This window comes from Teleopsis dalmanni, chromosome 1 (genome assembly GCF_002237135.1).
Source record: "Teleopsis dalmanni isolate 2A chromosome 1, ASM223713v2, whole genome shotgun sequence".
In the NCBI taxonomy this organism is placed as follows: domain Eukaryota; kingdom Metazoa; phylum Arthropoda; class Insecta; order Diptera; family Diopsidae; genus Teleopsis; species Teleopsis dalmanni.
Genome location: NC_051846.1, coordinates 20,082,941 through 20,106,686, shown reverse-complemented (window position 1 = coordinate 20,106,686; position 23,746 = coordinate 20,082,941). Strand labels below are relative to the sequence as shown.

Sequence of the window (23,746 nt, the reverse complement as noted above, 5' to 3'; positions counted from 1 at the left end):
ATCTATAAAATTTCAAGAGAGTTTTCGAATAGCAAAGAAAGATAGAAAGGACAAACACAAAAACTTTATTTTTAATTTTATTGAAATTTGGCTGACCATACAACGCTGTTTCGAGTATTGCCAAGTACTCTTCATCAATGGTCTTAGAAAATAATCGAATTTTATTTAATTAGTTTATAGTCCGTATATAATTTGTTTGGACTGCAAGTGCCAGGCTTAGAACTCGTGCCTGTCAAATTAGAAGCGATGACTAATCGTGGTTATCCACAAGTAGCCAAGGCTGCACAAACTTTCAATGCTCAAGTTCCAGGTTTCAAGTTCCAGGTTATTGTTGTATAAAATAAATAAAATAAAATATATAAAAAATATATGTATATATATATAAAAAAAAGATTGCTGTTGGCAGAAATGCATAATATTTATTAAAAAATAGTTTGTATATCTATAATAATATATTAGAAAAATGAAAGCGATATACTTAAGTAATATTTTATAATTTGAAAAATATGATAGAACATCGAACTTTTAGTTTAACGTATATTCAAAAAACAAATCATCGACTTTTTTAAACTAAAAATCGCCTCCTGTCCTATGCAATCATAAATAAAACTAAATATTTTTATATGATATATTTGCAAATACAACAAATTTGATAAAAACCATAAAGTTTAAGTTTTTATTTTTTATTGCACAAAAATGTCCATAAACATTTGTGAAATAAAAATTTAAAATTTATTTCATTCGCAAAGCAATTTGTTTATTTTATATTCTGTCTAAAATAGCTCAGAACTAAAAAGTAGATTCTCCTTAAAATTTATGACAAATTTATATGCACTAAAGCATCAATGCATCAATCATTCTATTTGATTTTTAAGTCAAATAAATATGAATAACCAGAATAAAAAATTATTTTTAAGATACTCAAACTCACACTCGAATTTATGCGATTTATAAAAAAATATTTTAAATAAATATTCACTTTGTGCAGTCTTAAAAAAATATACAACAAATATTTATTTTTTATTTTCTTTATATATTTAGTATATATTTAATGCGCTTATCTTATAAGCTTTTTGGTATTATTTTATAACTGACTATTTACTTTAGTTTATGAGTCATAATGCAGCACCTGAGAAGATACATTTGCATACGGCAATACTTCAGGCCGTAATTAGTGCGATTATGGCAAAAGCCACTTTTCGAGACACATAAACTTGTCAAATCTATCAAATTATACCACGTATGGATGCGAAAATAATTTTATATTTAAACTGGTGTTTCAATTGGTAAATATTTATATAAACAAATTTAAGTGGACCTTGAAAAAGTGTTCTATGAATTAGTAAACCAAGTCAAAGAATGATTAAGATACTTCAGTAAATAATTTGAGATGACTCAGAACTATTCAAACAGAGCTGCCAAATTACTGCATAATAAATATTCACAGTTGTTTCAGTAAAACAAAAGTATTTACTGAAAATAGTATAACAAATAGTACAAAAGTCACACTCAAAAAATAATAAATTTAAAATATTTCAAATATTATTATAAATATTATACATTATATATCAAAACGGTCTCCATGTTTAAATCAAACGGATGTTAATAGCAACAGAACTTCCTCAACGTCCTCATCTTCAAATATAAAAAACTTACACAATATCTATTCATATTAACCCAGAGGAAACATTCACACAAAATTTACACGATAAATATCTATAATACGAAAATGCTTATATGAAAAATTAAAAACTTAAAACAAAAATTATATGGAATTAGTTCTGCCTAGTCGACATACGTAAACACAATGATGACATTACAGATTTTCTTACTATAAATTCTTAAATGAATTTTAATTAAAAAAAAATTAGTTGAATAAATATATTCCTTTTATGCAACTTTAAAAAAAAAAAAAGGCTTGTTTATCAAATAGCCTAAATTCGATCGATCATTTTGACAAATAAAATATTTTGCTTTACAATAAACAATCCAAACCTAACGAAAAAAGATATTTGATATTACAATAAAAAATTACATTAAAATATTGAACTAGAACCTTGCAATATTCGCTCTTATAGATATGATATCATTTAAACTGAATGAGAATTATAATATTAAAATTATACACACACCATATATAAAAAAAAAACTTTAACAATTTCACATCACATATAAAACACGAATTATGAGTCTCAAAAAATAACCCAAGATCAACGAAACAACTGCTTTTTATTACAATAAAACATTATATTAAATTTTAAATCAATTAGAACTTGCAATATTAGCTTTTATAAGAATGATATCATTTAAACTGAATGAAAATTATAATTTTAACACTATATTTTTGTCTTATATATAAAATTACAATAAAATAAAACTTTAACATTTATGTGGTATAGTATATATATAGTATATATATGAATTATTATTCTCTAGCAGTTTAAATGAATTAGCATTTAGAAATACAATAATTAATTTACAATAATCTGAATGCTTGCATGGTAATAATGATGGTTGTATAAACATACATATGTCATCAATATAGAATTATTACTTTAAAAGATTAGTTTCTTAACGAGGTCTGTTTGCAGTTAATATATTTGTTTGCAGTCAACTACTATATTTGCAAATATCTGCGGTTTTTTGGGAATGGTTGGTGTTAGTATTCATATCTCCAGCAATAGTAATTCGTTCATGTCAACGTTTTAATACGTTTGCGGATCATAAAAAAAAAGTCCGCAAAAAAGTCAAGAGGTTATATCACAATTAATCGTAAAAAATATACAGAAGATTGGGTCAAGCGTTTTTTATTTAACAATTCCAACTGCTTTTCAAGTTGATCACATATTTACATACATTTATTAAAGTTAGTAATTGTTCCAAGTACATTGCCATAGAGTAGATGGAAATAGGAATACCTATGGTTGATCTTTTGTGCTGCAACAGACCCTAGCTGAACAGAAGACATTCCGCCTTCTGAATGAAAGCCAGAATGTTGACCGTTGAGGATCAAAGTTGGGCAGTCACAAAGAATGTGACTGGAAGTCTTGTCTGCTTCTAAGACGACTATCTCTTCGGACAGATAGTATATAGTAAGACAATGACTATATTTAATAGCAATAATACACAGTATGACAAGGCAAAAATGATGTGGTCAATATGACAATTATTTTTATATTGATATATAAAATCGAGTATTAATCAATTATTTATTTATATTAGAAATATAACTACAGAATAAAATATGGCGCAGAATTATTTATTTAGAAATTTTGGGTATTGTTGATGAATCCCAAATTTTCAGATAAACCTAAGGATCTGTATACACTTTTGACAAAATAAGATGTAATGTATCTTTTAATGGTTAGCGTAGGTGCAGTATATTTATAGAGGGCCTGATTCTATTATTAGTAAAAGTTTTCTAAACTTCAAGGTGTCAATTAAAATAATATAATTCGAATTTGAATAATTTTAGTTTATAGTTTATTAAAAAGGATTTTCGAATTACATTTTCATCCAATTAAAATATTTCTGAATATTGCTGCATTCAAAATGCTCAAACAAAACAAAGCAAAACCTTGAAGTCTCGGCAGTGTTTTTGAGTAAAAATTTATTAAATAGGAATTTTTTGTTTCTTCAGATTTTTCTAGTTTTAAATTCAATCCACTTTCCGACCAAAGAAACGAGAACTACTAAAATAAAAATATTAAAGTAGAAAGTTTTTATTCCTTGTGTGTCTTTGATGGAAAACTTTTTATAAGCTGGGCAAGTTTTTCTTCTTCATGATTTCATGACTTCGACACCGTTGGGCATCAACAAGTGCTCCCTATGAGTAAACATGGTAAACTTCGCTGGAAGAACTTTGACGAAGTTGGCTTAAAATTGCAATAAAAATGGTACAAAAATACCGACTATTTTTATAGTAAATTATACGTTCTTCTTAGATAGTCTTAGATAAAATAAAAAACATAATAGTTTTTGTTTAAGTACTTGTTTTACTCATGTTTAAAATATTTTTTATAATTTAAGACAAACTTAAGCGTATCGTGGATTGCTTACATTAAAACAGAATAATGAGGTAATGAATGAGGTTATTAAAGTTCTTTTCTTCTATTAAAACTATTTTCTTGCATTAAAACTGAATATTGAGGTTATGTATTAACTATTTATAGTTTCTTTTCTTCAATTTTCATAAAACATACATAAATTCCATTTGAAGTTTTTTATGAAAATATGCTTAAAAGATAGATTTTCACAATGTCATATCCAACCTGTGAAAAGTTTGCTAACATCAACTTGTCAAACGCAACAAAGTCCAATTATATTTATGCAAGACTGAAGATGATGATGAAGAAGATGAAGAAAAAAATATGAAAAAATGAATTGAAACTTATTTGACATCCGTTTTCCTTTAAGGCCAGAAAAGATTTTACACAGTTGTCAATAAATCATATCTCCAACTCGACTGTTACCAACTGCAAATCTCAGTCCGGCATAACTCAGCATGGAACTCACATTTCACATTTCACTTAAGCAAAATTTTCATAAATTTTCGTTACTTTCACCTCAAATGATGGCTTCCATTGTGAGCACAAACATCCTTTATGCCTCACAAAACGGAAACAAATTTAGAACAAAAATTTATCTCCTATGTGCTTTTGGTTGCACTTTCCGGTTAAGTTTAAATTTGCATATAGCAAATCGACGCAGTGTTTTCTACGTACGTTGGTGGGTGGTCCTCATGTTTGCTGATTGCACATGGAAAAGTTACTGTCAGCAGTTTCTGAGGAAATAATTAGAATATTTTTTATAGGCACACATGAAACTACGTATATACTTCATATGATTATATGATTACGACTTCAAAGTTTTAAGCTGCAAGTAAATTTTTTTCTAATTCAAAGTAAGCTCTTTAAAAGGATTTTACTATATGTGCAGTAAGAATAAAAAACTTTAAAAATATTTTGAATAAATTTAAATTTTATTAAATTAAATCTTAAAATTAGATAAAATTATATTACCCACTGTTGATGATGTCAGCATATAAATTTACTCCACTTACGTTGGTGAATCATTTCCTTGCAATTGTAATGCCAACTGATGTGACGAATTGTTTGCCTTTTTCTCAGCTGTCACTGTCGCTACTCGTACTTCGTTGTAAAGAATTTAGTGTGCTTTTCTGGGTAAACATGTTAAGGATCTTGATTTATCTGCCGCAGAATGTATCTGCCATTTTACTGTCACACGGCAAACTTTCAGCCGTTGATGCTTAGGAGAAAACAAGCCACGTAAGTCCTGAGATTGCGTGAAGCTCAAGAGGAGATTAAAAGAGTGTGTCAAGTGTTACTGTTACAATGTCATCATTAAGTAAATATGTAATGTAGCTATTTTATGTATACAAAATGTACATGAAAGTGCATGAAATACAGATAATGAAACGAAACTAGCAGTGTGGTTTAAAAAATGAGATTTAAACAAAATTTAAACTTGAAAATTTATTTAAAATATAATAATCTTAGGAAGGTATTTATTGCAATGTTTCAAAACTTTTATTAAAGAACACAAAATAAAAACAAACTTTTTAATTATATACGTAAGTGGTTCTAGTCTATACAGATTAATTTTATCATTTACTTTACTGAAGTTATGCAATGTAATAAAGTTGTACAATGGTTAGTAGTCCCTATGAAAATTTACGTTACATTCTAAGTCGTGGAAACTTAAAATTACTGTGTTCAAAAACACGTGTATTTATACAACGTGTCAAATAACGCTCCACTGGAAAAGATATTTCCGCCGGTACCAATGAAGTACCGTTTGCTGTTTGCTGGATATAACTTCCATCTTGATTTGTGCGAGGGCTATCTTACGCCTCTGCTAATCTTAGGGTCATAGCACCCGGTGGTAAGTTAACCAGTGTAAGTTAAAGTTCGATCTCAACTGGTCAGCACAGCCGTAGCTGCGGGTCTCTGGCCTTCGTAGTACCAGATTTGCACTGGTTGAGAATTCTAGGTACCACGTCAGCTACTAACATGTATATTTCTCGCACAAGTGTCGGCGTGGCACCGGGATTTTGGTCGCCTTTTACGATAGGTATACCTTACCACGGGAATATTCTAACCTCTTCACGGAGGGTGATGTAGAAAAGGTAGTCATAAATTACAAACAAATCAGATATGAAGATGTATTAATTTTTTTTTAATTTGCTGAATTTTAAAATATGTTAAACAGTAGCACCGAAACCAAAGTTTTGCTTATTAATGTAAAATATATTTTTCAAAACTTATAAAAAATAAAGTTTTCTTTTGATCTGATGGTTGCGGGGGTTTTTTTAATTTTCTTTACTTCTCAGTAGTACTTAGTGATACTGAATGGTAAATAATACTACTCATGAACTTTGCCTTGAGCAAAATAAGCTTTACTATAAACTTCGTTCGAACTTCGTTTAAACTAAAATTTAATAACACTATACTTTTTTGCTGAACTCAATTTTTTATAATAATAACACAAACATATTGTTACTTCATATTGTTTTATTTATACAAATACAATCTCTGTATCTCAGTTAGTAGAGCATTTTTGGATCAATAGGTTTAGGTTTATCTTCGCTAATATATCGCTAGTATAACCTAACCTACTTATATAAATGACATAAACTTCAAACACCACATCTGTGAAGAATCTACCTAAAAGATACATGAAATCAAAAATAGATGGTTGTTATAAGAATACCAGAATGGGCCATTATTTGAGCTCAAATTGACTTTATGGAAACAAGGCCGCCACTCCAACCTATAAGAATATCTATCTTCAAGAAATTTTGTTCGTTTGACTTCTATCAGTCACGTTGCCTCTTTTCTTTTCTTTTTTTCTAGTTCTAATGCTAACTTGACAGTTATTTATCCATCCTTGAGGTATGAATACAATGAGGGTTATATTATTTTGACGATTATTTATTCATTTTTGCGGTACGCATGCAATCAGGACAATATTAATAAATAATGTAACTCAATCATATGTAGTGATTAAATTATAGGAATTGGATATATATTAAAAAAATACAAATCGGCGTGATATAATATAATCAAATAAATATCGAATGGTTTTTTACGTGTATGAGAACTTAATATGTTTAAACAAGATATAAATATGTTATGGTTGAAATGAAAACTTTTTTTATTGTAATCTGGTAAATAATTTAATGGCATTATTCTTTGAATACAATTTCCGGCATATATCCGCGGCGACTACGAGTCTCATGGTTTATTCGATTAGTCTAATTTTTTTCTGTTTTTTTTTCAATAAATGTAGTCATATGGTTGCAAGAACTTTGAGTTCCAATGCTTAAATAGTTGCTGGTTTGTCGGCATAAACCAATGAAAAATATACGAGAGGCGTTAAATCGCACGAATGAAGGAGCTAGTTAACAGGAGTACTTCTAAGTCTTGTCTTAGTGGAACTGGAACCAAATATCGTCGTTATCAATGTTTACCTGATTAATTATTGAAAATTCCAGACAAAAATTCAGTCAGTATGGCTCGATAACGCTCGCCATTCACCGTAACGGCAGTTTCGTCCTCATTTCGAAAGAAATAAGGATGATGCCGTCAGCATTTTATCCACACCAAATAGTCAAGCTTAATGGATGTAATAGTGATTCACTGATGGCTTGAGGATTAACTTCGCTCCATATACGATAATTTTGCTTATTGACGTAACCATTTAACCAGAATGGGCTTGATCTCTAAACATAATTCTTCGATAAAGTGGTCCATGAACTTCGTAAACAAATTTATTGTTCTTAAAGTAAATTTCCACAATTTGGAAGCATTGTTCTAGTGTCAAAAGAGTCATGATGAAATGTCAAATCTTGTTGAATAGAAATATCAACACAATTTGATATTCTCAGCTGTCAAACTATAGTTATCGATATCGATAGTTCTTATCCAGCTAAAAGAAACATTGGATAGCTGAATAAATATTAAATAAAACATAAATCTTATAAATGTAAAATAATGTCAGATATTTTTTGGAATCTGAAATTGACACAATTTAATACTGCGTGAGCATGAACAACCACACATAATGCTAATAACTAATTATCTATCCATACATTAATTGATCTTATTTTTGTTATATATTAAATAAATTACTTAATTCTATTCAAAATCTAACAATAGTAATATATTCAAACAATATCACATAACTAAAAATTTATCTCTAAACTTTTTTATCTCTGTAGATCATCTATTTAAGTACTGAACATCTAGTCGTATATACATACTATATAAGTCCACAGTAGTCATATGGTTATGGTAGTCATTGTTATCGATCTATATAAAAACGGCTTCTCGTTATAGAGAAAATATTATATTAGAGGCATTTTAACTCTCATAAGCTGAAGTTCGTAAAAAAAAAAAACACAAATCCAAACCCCCGATTGACGGCGAATGCCATAATCGTATAAGGATAAATTAGATACTATGTAAATGAAGTTAGGTTTTTCTTATTATTTTTCTTATAATTATTTATAATATTTATGTTTTACTTATAGTATATATAATATTTATGTGGACTTATAGTATATATACTACTATAAGTCCACAGTATAAATTATTTTTAAACATTTATTTAACATATTTTTATTGAGTTTTTTTTTCACATTTTGAATAAAAACTAAAAAATCTTTTCAAAATCATTGCTTTAAATACATCACTTTAACAATTTTTCAAATTTAACTCTAACATATTGTATATATTGTATAAGAATTTTGAGTATTGCGAACACATTGAAAATATTTAAATTTATTTTAAAATGCAATAAAATATTTAATTTGCAACTGCAAATGTGTTTAGTCTACTGAGAGCACTTTTAGTTTTGGTTACGCATACGCCATGTGGACCGCTTTGAATAGCGCTTTCCGCATATGTGCGTAATATTTTTATGAATTATGTATTTTTGCAGTGATGACAGCAACAATTAATATTAAATAATGTTTTTGTTAAATGAAAAAGAAAACCATAAAACCCAGTAGAACAACAAAATGTGCAACGTACCGTAAAATAAACATTAAAAATATTATTATAAAATTTTCAACATTCATTTCATTACTTTTTAGCAGCTATTTCAAAGCCAATGTCAAGCATATTACAAAAATAGTATTTAACTTATGTGTAATAATGATAAAAGTAAATAAAAAATTAAAAATAAAAAAAATATACTTAAATAATAATAATAAAATTATATATGTAATGTTGTGTAATTTAACTTCATTCATGAAATTTTAATAAAGTAAAAATGAATCTAAGTTTTTATTTATTTCATTCTGTCATATTAAATATTTTAAATTTATTTATATATTTTGTTTTACAAAACAAAAACAAAAAAAAATACTTTATAAAATTGTTTGTGTTATGACTTGAGAATCTGTCTGTATAAATTGCTGTCAACTGCTGCGATAATGTCACGAAGTAGTTTGTTTTTATTAAAGAAACACAATATGTTGACTTTGAAGCTCATATTAGATTTCAAACATTTCGTTCAACCGCATTTTATTGAGCTTTACTTCATAATGGATTTTTAGTAATGATAAATGATATGTCTAACAATATATAAAATGTAGTAATATTATTTTATTCTGCTGCTAACAAAACAGCAGAACAGATGATGTGAAATATATGTGAAAATATTTATAAAAAAAATACTGTGTTTTTTATTCCGCAACATCTGCGCTACTGAAATACTAATAAAAAGTTTATTTTATAGTAATTTATAAAGAAATATATTATATAGTTAAATACAGTCTTGTTTAAAATATATTAGTAACCAAAGCTAGTTGACTCCAATAAAATTTATTACATTTTTAATGCATTAAATTAGTTTTTTTAAAGTTCCCTACAAACAATGCATTGTACTTTATTGGAACAATGGCATAAAATATTTGTCACTGTTTCAATGCCCAGCGGCGTTTGCAATTGACATTTAACATTTTTTTCACAACCACATTATTATGTGATAGTACAAATATAAACTTTTACCTTCCTACATTTCCATTTACTGGATTTACTGACATTGCCTTTGGCTTAATAAGTTCATATGTCAGTTCACTTAAAGGTAAATCGTTTTTGTATTTTTTAGTTTCAATTTGTATTGTAATCTGACTTGATGACAGTAGGGAATACATATATTATTAAGTTGAGTAAAAAGTAATAAATATAATTGCTATTCCCGGTACGACACCGTCTATAGGGAAAACATATTGAATCATAAGAAACCCTTAAAAGAAAGAGATGTCATAGATATGCTTCAGAGCAGAAAGGGAAAGATGTAACTCATCTACTCTATCAGTTTCCGGCAGTTGTTAGATAGTGCATATATTCCATAACGTCCTTTAATCAAGTGTCTGTCTAATGTCACCAGTAGGCATTGAAGACATTGACATTGAAGAAAATGAATGTTTCTTCAACTACAGTTCTTTTAAGTAGCTACTACGTATTGAAATTGTGGTATCATAATATCATACTTCTACAGATTCTCTGCCTGAAGTGTCTGTATTATGTCAGTAGTAGTCTTAAAGGCATTACTGGTATTAGTAAAATGTTTCGATTTAAAATAAAAGTTTCTTTACCTTTAATTCCTTTAAAGAGCTAGCGTATATTATAGTAGTGATATCATAATACTTGAGTTTCCCTTCTTCAAGTCTCTGTCAAATGTCTCTAGTAGGTATTAAAGGTATTACTCTGGGTCTATTAAATTTCTCAATTTAAAGTAGAGGTTCGTTATCTTTAAATTATTTCAAAAAGTAAATGTGCATTAGAACTGTGATATTATAATTCATTCACTTCTTAGGACCAAAGTGAGTTATGTCTTTTTTGAAAGGAACTGTCATCGTTACATATTGTTTATTAGTTATAATTAATTTGTAAGTCTATATAAAGAGTAGTAAAAATTTGTAGGTAACTTAAATATAATTCTTATAAATAGTTATATTACACATTTTTAACTGGTTTTAATTTATTTTTTAAATTGAAAAATATATACAAAGACAAATAAGAAATTCGATTTACATAAATCAAAGAATATGGTGAGTTATGAAACAGCTAAGCTAATATAACCAAGTCATAATTCTTAAAGAACAATAATCCTTCTGGAGAGAATTAGAAAAACTAATACATAACATGTACAGAACAAATTACAGTCTATAGAGAATAAAAGTCTTCAGCTATAACGCCGGGATCGAATAGATTAACTAATACTGATATAATTAATAGAAAGAACTTATATATGACATCAACGTTGGTCTGGGAATGCTTTCAACATCTCAACACCCTAGCATCGAGGAACTATGTTACTCTTATGTGGGTACCGGGACACGAAGGGCATGAGGGCAATGAAATAGCAGATTCCCTAGCAAAAAAGGGTGCATGTACTCCATTCATTGGTTCAGAGCCCTTCTGCGGGGTAACAAATAGCTTCCCAAATAGCTTATTATGTGAACGAGAGAAACAACATCTACTTGAACACTGGAGAGCCCAAACAGGCATGCGACAGTCAAAAAGATTCATTAATCTTGATCACATCAAAGTTGATGCTATTCTTGGCCTTAGCAGAAACGATATTAAAATCTACATGGAACTTCTTACAGGTCACTGTAGACTTAATTACCACATGAAGATTATAGGTGTCGTAGGAAGTGACTCCTGTCGACTCTGTCATGAGGAGAAGGAAACATCAGAACATGTTTTATGCAACTGCCCAGCGGTGGTAAGACGTAGACTCGATTACCTTGGAAGCGGGATATTAGCCCCAAGTCAAATAGGTAAAATTAAGCCCATAGCAATTACAAGACTTATAAATAGTCTTAAATTGTCCTAGTTGGGCCTTTAGGCGCACAATAGATTTTTTAGGTCGGGGTGCTTTAATAGACATATACAGAACAAGCTACAGTCATTCTAAAGAATAAAAATCACCGAGATCTAATAGAAGAACTAATACTCATACAATTAATTGGAAAAACTATTATATGATTATACAGAATAATTTTCTAAGATCTGCATAAGTGTAACAAGATGGTGGTCTACGAAAAATCTAAGTAAATATAATCAGGTTAGATTTTTGCAAACTTTTATTTAGCAGAACCAGTTGTACTATAATTTGTTAAATTTTCATAAAACAAAAAGGCATAATAATACATTTGTCTTAAATTTGGATTTCTTGACTTTTAAAGATGCCTGAAGTAGTTAATGTTCCAGAAGTTGATGTTCAAATATTAAACACATAAATCAAAAACCACTTTATTCAAAGCAATACCTATACGTTAGTATTCGTTTTATGCTATAGAAATTGATGCCTTTACCATTTCAATAAAAAAATATTATTGCAGTCGTACAAATCATCCTTTTCAGGACTCGTGCTAGGACACAAGTTAAAAATTCGATGCACGCACATTCGCCAGTAACAAAAAGTGTTGTCATTAGGGAGTACCACAATGATTTTCACAAAGTTCTGTCCTACACGCAGATGATAAACAAACGGAAGTCTGTCGGCTTGGAGTTGGTATCGTCATATCGATGACTTTTCAGTTTCCATTAAGATGAACGAGACTCTCGAAAAATGATATACAAGCCATTTGACTGCCATTTGCAAGCACAAACTACAATGAAAAACTGATGGAATGGTGAAAAATATTGTGAAAAAAACGGTTTGTTTATCTACGAGCACGAAAGGTTTATTTTTAGTATGTGAAAAAGTGGATGTGGAAGTACAGGGCAAAGCTTGGTAAAACGATATTGGCCAACGCAAAGGAAACCATTAACATTTTTACTCTGCGATAGCAGTTTAAAGGCTAGCAATTAAGGTTATTTTTGGAAGCAAAAATCAAACAAAAAAAACACAGCAACATTCCAAAATTCGATACGTTTTATGTTGAGTTTTTTTTATTTGGATTGTCTATTGAATGAAATATTTGGAAAAGTTATAGAAATTTATTTTTAAACGTTAATAAATTTTTATTGGTATTTTATTATTACAGAACATTAATAATATTATTGCCACTGCAAGGTCTGCCCTTGTTAAAATTACCCATTATTCATAGCTTTTTATTCAGTATTTTTGGTATTAGTATTTTATTGAATAATGTTTAATTTATAATCCAAAACAATATTTATATTTTTTCAAATCAATAAATTAATTTAAATTATTATTATTTTTTATTAATATTTACAACACTTCCTGTGGTCTTTGTACTACATGAGTTTTTTTTAATTTAAAATGTTTTTACTTCATCGCCTACTCAGAAATTGCATAATTTTCGAATATTTTGGTGCAAAAAAGGCGTATTAAAAAATAATATTTAGTTATAACATAAAATTATTTGCTCGTAAATCAACCAAAATATTGGCTAAAAACTTGTTCTACTTCCATTAAAATTTAATTTATTTAATATACACAAAATTCCGAACATTAATAGTCAAGTGAAAATGTAATAAATTTCAATGCAGATTTGAATTTTTAATAAAATCTTTTAAATAACAAAAATAATTTTTAGTGAATATTTAATACTGGACTACCGTTAATTATTAATTATCAATAAATATACTTGTGAATTTGATTATAAAATATTTTAAGGTATAATTTAAGGCAATATATTTAAGGTACATTGCAACAAGTGTCCATGATGAAGAAGTTTCTACAGTTAAGTGAATGAATGTGGTATAAATATTTCTAATAATTATTTCAAGAGTGAAAATATTTATATAATGGTTTCTGATAACTTTTCTTGATTACTTTGTTCACGCGATGGAGTTGTGAAAAGCTATAGTCCATGGGAATATCGCCGAATATGTAAGGAATTCAGTACCCAAATGCTCAAGCCTGGTTCTAGACAAACCTGAACATAGACACAACATTATTCTCTGATATCTTCTCTTTCAACACTAGTAAACATGTACTACAGGATAATCGACAGGGCAATCGGAGCTTGGCTTTATGCTGTCCTATACCCCAACATTCAGTTAAGGCAGACAGTAATCTAAATACTTTTGATTGACTTCTATGTATGAAGTCGAAGGTTCTAAATATGAACTATATTGGTTTTATAACTTTTGATCTCTCTGCTAAAGAAATATGAGTCCAATTCCTATTGTTTGCCTCAAAATTGATTGTAAGTCAACTTTTGTCTGTGGCTGCTAGGAGCAGAGATTGAAACGGGAAGTTGCATAAAAATGGCGCTAAATTCAGTTAGGTGCCAACTGTTGTTTCCAGACCGAAAGAAAATATTGTGACAGTACTCTTTTTGAAGGTGTACGAGCGCCGCACAGTGTGACAAAACACAAAATTAGGCGGTCATAATTCGATATTTTCGGAATCAGTAGAGATATTGATATGAAATTTTCCTAAAATATAGTTTTTGAGTTGATCTTTCTTTTAAATCTAATTTGAGCCCAATCGGTCTACCGGAACTACCCAAAATTTTTGCCCAAACATGGGGATTTTACCGTGGTCCCAAGATTACTTAAAAACTATGATAGGTAGAAAGCTGAATTTTGGTGTCCGGAAAACTTACGTTATTATCTAGATTCCAACATCTTTTTAAGGTTTTCCGCCCACTGACACACCCACCCCCCATACAAAATTTTCATATTAAATCATTTATTATCGTTAAAAACACTTTTTGCACTTATTGGACTACATATATACGTGACTTACATAGCAACACAACTCTATGCAAAAAATGGGCGTGATCCGCCCATTAGTACCTAAGTTATTTGCAGTTTATGCAACTTTAGCGAAATTATGATTTCGTAAAAGTTTAACCAACTTTAAACCCTTATAGCTTTTTTACTATTTATTCAAAAATGATCATTTTTAATTTTTTTTAAAGCTTACGATATTGTTATTCATTATGTGTAAAAAAAATTTCAATTTTAATTATCAAAAAAATTTTATTAGCGAAATTGCACAAAAAGTCAGCATTTTTTTCATGGCCATTTTCACTTCTATCGGCGATACCCAAAAAATGTATCCGAGTTTTTTCATGAAATTTTTCCTATTAATAGCCAAATAGTTACACTTTACAATAAAATAAAAATTGGCCTGCGCACTCTATGTTTTACACCTATTTCAGGCCTCAGAATCCAGCGAAAAATTACGAAAAATATTACCTTCAATAAACCCCATTTATTTCAACAACAAATTCATTGAGTAATAACAAAAAGACATTTAAAATTTTATAAATATTTAATTTATTTATATTTCAAATTTCAACTAAATCGGTTGAAAAATAACGAAGTTATAACAAATTATGTTCAGACGCCTGACCATTTTTGAATAAATAGTAAAAAAGCTATAAAGGTTTAAAGTTGGTTAAATTTTTGAGAAATCGTAATTTCGCTAAAATTGCATAAAACTGCAAATAACTTTGGAACTAATGGGCGGATCACGCCCATTTTTTGCATGAAGTTGTGTTGCTATGTACGTCAGGTATATATATAGCCCAATAAGTGCAAAAAGTTTTTTGAACCATAATAAACGATTTAAGATGAAAATTTTGTATGGGGGGTGGGTGTGGCAGTGGGCGGAAAACCATGAAAAATTTTTTGAATATAGATAATAATGTAAGTTTTCCGGACACCAAAATTCAGCTTTCTACCTATCATAGTTTTTAAGTAATCTTGGGACCACGGTAAAATCCCCATGTTTGGGCAAAAATTTCGGGTAGTTCCAGTAGGCCGATTGGGCTCAAATTAGATTTAAAAGAAAGATCAACTCGAAAACTATATTTTAGGAAAATTTCATATCAATATCTCTACTGGTTCCGAAAATATCGAATTATGACCGCCTAATTTTGTGTTTTGTCACACTGTGCGCCGTTGACCAGCTACGGTTCCTCCGCCGCCACCTCTTTTACAGACTCATGTCTAAGCATGCAACTCTATCTGCAACCTACGACCTCAAAATAACCAGTGGATAGTTTGCCCTGTAGGGATTTTTAAGGAAGTGACCTTTTTCCGAATGTGTGGTCCGCGGAAGGTATTTTATTTCCTTCCTGTCACCCGATAACGGGTAAGGCATCCGTTATCCGTCCCCTGCTACGCGTCCTCTAGGGGTTACAGCCTCCCCCGAGGAAATGTAAACATATATTAATGCGAATCTATTAATTCGACTTATATTATATATCTGTTCAAAAGCACTTTTCGTTGCAAATTATTATTTTTCCAATTTTATCACTCTTTGACAGAATATATATTACACTATTACACGTGTAATAGGTCAGTTATACTATTAAGAGTGCAATGTAAAACAATCATCATTTAACTGTATTATGATGACTGTTTGTAAAAACATTTAAAATTATTTTAGTATATAAAATATACATATTTAATAATATTCAATTATGTTATTTCCATATTAAACGTTTTGTTATGACATTCAAAATATTTGCATTGCAATTTTAAATTTTTAAAATACTCAACTGTCAATTGTTTAAATTGTGAAATGATGCAGTGCAAGCACCGCCTATGCAGAGCAAAAAACTGCAATAACAGCACAAAACGAGCTTAGCAACATCAGCAGACATTCCGGCACTGTGTGTAAACTCAAAAAAATCATAACATAAACAATAAAAAAAAAATAACTTAAACTGTACAGGTGTATACCGCAACATACGAGTATCAACATGTTTATATGTGGATGGATGCTCGTACACATGTAATTTTAGCAAATGTGCGCCTGTGGCTGCAAGCAGCACGCCTATTAGCAATTATGCGGTCTGTACACATTGTGTTTACGATATTGTCACCAATATTGCCATTGTCGACTACGGCCGTTGGTTTTATAAATAACAACACTTAATTGCACACAAAAATGCATACATGTTGCTGGCTGAACGCATATCGAAATTTCTATTAGCGATTTAATGACTGCTGTCTTGTTGTCTGTCTTATTCATATTGTTGTTGTGTTATTGTATTGTTGTTGTTTTATAAATTCTTTAAAAATTTTTTTGCTCATGAACAAGCATGCAGTCTCGTATTACGGCCCACTGTCATTTGTTGATAGACTCACTTGTCGATTGTTGCATCGAACTCCCTACACGCCGTTTGTTGCTAATCTCTGTTTTGATGTGGGCGTATTAAATGACACAATTTTTCTTTATTTAAATTTGACGTAGTCAATAATTTTTCTTGTTTGTTTATGTCTGCAATTGAAAATTTGAATTTTGATTGATTCATAATTGTGTACTTTATTTATTTCACCTTGAACTTGAACTTGGAAGCCGCCTACAATTTCAACTAAAATCACTTAATTTTATTGCTCAACATGTTTATAACGAATTTACGAACATAGAAACATTTTGAATGGTAAGATAATCTAACTGTAAAATGATGGCATTGATTTAAATAAATTTTTTAATTTCTTTATTTATGAAATATATAAAGTATATTAAAAAAAAGGGGTAAGTAATTTATAGTGAATAATAAATACAATATAAAAGTATATAAAATTATATTTATAGTAGTAGTAGTAGTAGTAGTAGTAGTAATAGTCTATTCTTTACTAATAATTGAAAAACAAACAATAATTATTGATACTTTATATATTATTTACTTAAATCTATGAACTAATGTCATCAGGTTTACCTAGCGATTGTCTACTCATTTTAACCTTCTAATCTTGTTAGGAGTGTGATAGCATAATTTATAAATATTATTGATATTCATAAGTTATGCACCAGCTCTCATCTATAATTAGTTGTCTATACTTTAAGGCTTGGTTAAGATGTACGCATAAATTCAGCCAGTTTATTCCATTAAGAACACTGTCCAATTCCGTTCTGCTTAAGGTCGTTTTTCCAAAATACTTATCCGTTATTTCCTTTAAAATTGGCCAGATTACGATAAAGTGATTAACGTATTCCGTTTCTTGTTTATTGCATAGACATCAAACCGATAGTGCACAACATACATAGGGCAAGTAATAGAGTTTGATGAGTTCGGTACGAGTTTTGAAAATTGTACGAGTATTTTCCACTGCAAATATATCTTTTAAATAATTCGATATCACTAGATTATAAATCAGTTCTATATATGTTTCTCTAGAGTAGCTTGTTTTGGCCCTATAAACAAATCGGCCTCTATCAACTTGATCTCGTTTTAGAAAATTGCATAATTATATATATATATATTGTATATTATAATATTAAATATATATTATAATATTATATATATATTATAATACTATATATATGTTATATATTATAATATTATATATATCATATATTATAATATTATATACATTATATTTTTTTGTACATTTTTGAAAAAAATTTTCTCTATTGAAACAATTTTAATCCAGTATATATTAATCATAATTAATTATGGCTTCTTACTATTTTCCGGGTCATTTCATAATACCATCAATGTATAACCTCTGTGCTTTAATGGCGAAAAACTTAACAAAGTGATTTTCAACGGCTCTTTGATCTTCTAATTTTTCCGATCATCCGATCATGCAAGATCCAGACTATAAGGTGGATGCATAAAAACTTCTCAATCAAGTTCCAAAAATATATTCACAGTCGGTAAAGATGTCTGCAGTGTGGCATTACCATGATTGAGCATAATTTTGTTTCTGTAGGCCAATTCTGGTAGCAGTTTCTTGATTGTTTTGTTCAAGTGATCAAATTGTAAACTTTCCAACCAAATCCAGTCAATATATTCCGAGTTATCAAAAATATGTATGGTGTGGCATTGTCATAGTAAAATATAACTCCTTGTCTGTTGGCTAATTCTGATAACTTTTTTTTTAATAGTTTTATCAAGCCAACAAGTTGTAAATTTCCCCAATTAAGTCCCGTCAATATATTTCAAGTCATCCAGAATGTGTGTGTCTAGGCATTATCATGTTTTTTAGCTAATTTTGATCACTTTTCTTTGATTGTTTCGTGTAAGCGATGAAGTTGTGAACAGTTAAGGATCGAATTAATCAAGCAGTAGTAGCTCGTAACAAACATAACCCTGTTGGTTGTTGATTCAGGCTTTGAAATCGTTGATTTCCTTCAAAAGTACCTTACTTTCGTAACACTTGTGCACAACTTCATTGATGGTAATTTAGTTAATAAAACTTCTTTTCGTTAATTCATGTAATATCCAAATATTGAGCATCTGTGCCTAAATTGCTCTTTTCAAATGATATCAAACTCTCATGTTGTTGGTCTTTAGTGCCTTTGCTATCTCCTAATAGCTAGCATGTCGATCTTGCTCCACCAAACGCAAAATTTTACGGACCTTTTGAATGTTAAACCATCCATAGCAGCCTGCACATATAATATCAAAATTTTCCAAACGGTTTCAAGCAAAATACTCTTAGGTTCGGCGGTCGCTCACAGCATCCACTCCGTAAACAGTACAAATTTTTAAAGCAGTTTCAAATTTTTTTTATAGTAATAAAGCGATATATTAACTTTTTCAACGACTAATGAATTACACAACTGCTTTCACAAATAAATATAGCCTGAAATGTCACCTGTCAAACTAAATAGTTGTTGTCATAGATGTGGGTACCAAGAACGTCTGATCATAGAAATCACGCTAAACGATAAATACAACGATCTCGTCATGCAATTAAAATATTATATTAAAATAAATGTTTACAGATGTCAAGTCAACAATTTCGTTTTTATATACTATGTCAGTTAAACTGCTAGAGAATTATAAATGTAAAAATTTAAAATTATAATTCTCTTTTAGTTTAATTGAAATAAGATGTATAAGAACACATTTGGGACATTGAAAGACATTTTTATTATAATGTAGTTTATAAATTTCTGTTGCAAATATTTTGTTTTTTTATAATCAATTATGAAATATAAAAACTTATAACTAAGATAAGAAGAACGAACGCTAACTTCCAGGACCTTTGGTTTGGCATTACAAATAAAACATCTTTATCGTTGATCATTTCTCTGTGACACTAAATCATTTTTTTATTCTAAATGTATAATGACAAAAAACGTCGAATTTTTTACCTAATACTTATTAAAGCACTTTTTAAAACAATAACATTTATTTACGGAGCTTTATTTATGTATATAGTAAAATCAATTTATGACTAAAGACAACTTTTATAAATAAAACTTTTATACTTCTATTGCGAAAACTTTTTATTTTTTTTAAATTAAATTTAAATTATAATTTTAAGTGTTGCATAAAATTAAAGTCCTTGAAAAAAATTAATTAATTTAAAACAAAACAAACTAAAAAAGTTCTACTTCTTACCTCGAATAACAATCACCGCAGAATATCAAAATCAAATTTTAAGAAAAAATTGCGAGCAAATTTACTAATTTTTGTTTCTGACAGAAACTAATTAGAAAACGACCGAAACTCACAGTATAAAAAAAAATTGCTATCAATCAAAATTATAATAAACTCTAAAGAATATCCCACTGATGTCGCTTAGCCTTCCTAAAGTGCAGCTGTGCAACGTAGGATGTTTCTTTTTTTTCAGTTTTTATAAAACTTTTTTTATCTGTATAGATAAATTTATGTGGGACTTTATAGTTATATAGGACTTATAGCGTTTATATTCACTATAAACGCTGGAAGATTTCTTTGGACCAGTGTATGAAAAGAAATCATATGCGATGGGTGTATTTTCAATATAAACTAAGACACAAGCTTGTCTCAAGTAAACATTTAATCTAAAACTTGTCCCAACAATATCCTTTAATTTCTAAATTAATGTCCTGTGACATACATGAGTTTGGATATAATCCCAAGGACAAAAATTCAAGCTTAAAAACTATACTATAAATATGATCTGAGAGTATCACGAAGATTAGTTAAGTCATTAAAAAGTGATTGAGTAACGAACAGCCGAAGAAACGATTATATATATATAGATATAAGAGTAGTTGTTCTTATAAAATGGTTATGAGTGCAAAAAATGTTTATTTTTATTATTTCTCTATAAATTTGACGCCCACGGTCTGCTTTGTTTTTGCTGTGATAAATATCTCATGCCTCAAACTTATATCTTTTTTATTAATATTGACCGAATGTGGAGATTTTTGCATAAATTTTTCTAAATCGTAAAAATCAAAGAATGTTTCGTTTGAAAGCCACACCCATGTCTATACTCCAATAACGAATGATTGATGTCCTCAGGCTTTGCTTGAAACCCACTGACAGTCCGACAGTCAACGCATTAAACATGTTTAATTGGTTAATTAAAAATACTTTTTATTTTTCAAAAATTGACTATTTTTCAAAATATATTTCATCGCATAAGCAGAACTGAACTGAAAGTTGTTTTCTGGCTGAGTTCAAATTATGCGCAGCTGTGAGTCTGCAGTGCGTAAATTAGTGAAACCGCGCCAAAATTAATTACCGCAGCCCAAGTCATGTTAAAACGCTCTGAAATCGCGTCAAGAACGTCTAAATTGTTAATGGGAAATAATTAAAAATATTTGCTAATCAAACCAGTTAGAACGAATACAATCCCAGCTAAATCTGTTAATGAATAAAATCCAAAAAGATTACTTAATTAAATTTTATTTAAAATCTCATCAAAACAAATTTCAAATTATCGTCAAAAGGTTCTGAAAAAAAAACGGTGGGTGTTATTCAGAGAATATTTCTAAAGAATTACACTTTTGGGTAGTTTTTCAAAGCGATCAATAAAAGCCCACAGGTAGAGTTTAACTAGAAATTCATTCAAATAAACTTAAATTATATAATTTTTTTTAATTATAATTTATTATTTAGTTAACATTATTTTTTCTTCTTCTCTTACAGTTGCTGTAATCATTAAGCCATGTTAACTTAACAAATCCGAAAGAGTAAATTGAATATCAACGCGCGCTACCGGAATTCATAATCGATTTATCTTCACCAAGTTATCAAACAAACAAAACATTTTTTTTTAATTTTATAATTAAATAAATTTATTTAAAATTATACAAAATTCGATAGCAAAAGATATACTTTGCTTTGAAGTGAAATTTCAACACCTTAACGCATTGCAACTGGGGCAAGATGCATTTCTTGCTGATTATCTTAGCTTTAGGTAAGCCATTAATGCACATTTGAATTTTTAATTTATTTTAAACTCATTTCTTTCGATTATCTTATCTATCTTAACGATGGACTTGTTTTACAAATATCAACTGCCATACACTAACTTGCCTCCAATTAATTACTGGTTCATAATTAATTATTTATTTTCAGTTTCAACCGCATTTACTGCGGAATATCACAGATCAGCCGCTTCGGCTGGTGTCAACTTTGTTGGAGATAATGGCAATGGCATTGAAAACACACTAAACAATGTTGAGGAGAAACCTCGCAATCGTCGCATATACGCACTCTGTCCACCCAAATTTCAACGCATCGGTACTGAATGCTATTATATGCCAGAAGAGCAAAGAATTTGGTTGGAGGCACACTTCTTCTGCAAGGATAAGAACTCAAAATTAGCAGAACCAACCAAATATTCAGATCGCAAACTAAATATGTTTTTGCAACAACATGACAGACAATCAAATGGTATTTACATTCAATAAATAAATAAATTTAATTTCAAATTTTAATAATAAATTTTAATAATAATAATTTTAATATTTTATATTAGCATATGGAGGGTATCCTGATCCTATTTGGCTTGGCTCTACATACGATTGGCTTACTGGAGTTTGGCAATGGAGCATAAGTGGCAAAAACCTCACATATGACGCTTTCAGTCAAATGGACCCTGAGTAATATACATTCACTTTCTATATTTAAAATTTTTATTTCAAGGCTTTAATTGATGGTAGTCTAGAGATAAAATTATTTTATATGTAATGTGATTAATATTTAATTTATATTAAGTTAAATTATAAAATAATTTATTAAGCCCTGTAGACAAACGTTTCAGTAGTTCGTATATATGGTAATAAAATCGTAAGGGCAGCAATCACATTATTATAATTTAGAAGATTATTTATATTTCTTATCATTTAAATTCCTATGAAAATCTTCTAAGATCGTATATGTGTAGTAAAATCCTAAGGGGAGCAATCACATTATTATAACTTAGAATATGGGGCTCGTTGTAATGTTATGTTGAAACCAAAAATCTTCCACATCCATACCTTCAATTTAACGCTAAAACAAATGTGGCATCTTTTGGTTTACCTTAACCATTTTCGAAAAAAGTAGTGGCTCATCACACCTCCACACAGTTACGCGATGCTAAAAATCACACATGTTCAGTGGTTGTTAAACGACTCATACTGTTAAATGGTGAAATGTATACATATGATGTATTTCATATATGTGACAGGTATAGTGCTGCTCAACTAGGATCACCAAATAGATACTATTTCTCAATATTGTAATTCATAAACAACATAAGATTTTATTAGTTGACGTTACTGAGCTGAATATTGACTGAATACATCTAATTATTTTCTACGATATAAAGGACGTATCTTCCGAAATTTGTACATATTAATATATTTACATTAAATTGAAGAATTACAAAGTACATAACTATTAGATTTATTATAGTTCTTAAGAAGATATATTAAACCATATACCAATTAATTAGGTTAATAGTTTAACATTTAAGTACATAATCCATAAAGTTATATTTTTATTAATAATTAAATATAAAACATTAATGTATAAAACATAGTAATGTTTAATGTATAAACATATGTTTTTAAGTTTCTACTATTATTTCGAGATTTACTTATGAGCACT

General features: G+C 29.1%; 1 protein-coding gene across 1 annotated transcript in view; it reads left to right on the top strand.

The window, feature by feature from the left end:
• Positions 1 to 22,759, top strand: part of LOC119677864 (collectin-12-like) — a 321,969-nt gene extending 299,210 nt beyond the window's left edge. Inside the window, exons 3-5 of the mRNA XM_038089423.1 lie at positions 21,797 to 22,067; positions 22,229 to 22,546; positions 22,632 to 22,759. Coding sequence (XP_037945351.1) covers positions 22,037 to 22,067; positions 22,229 to 22,546; positions 22,632 to 22,759 — 477 coding nt within the window. The 5' untranslated portion in view covers positions 21,797 to 22,036. The remainder of the gene's footprint in view (positions 1 to 21,796; positions 22,068 to 22,228; positions 22,547 to 22,631) is intronic.
• The last annotated feature ends 987 nt before the right edge of the window (positions 22,760 to 23,746 follow it).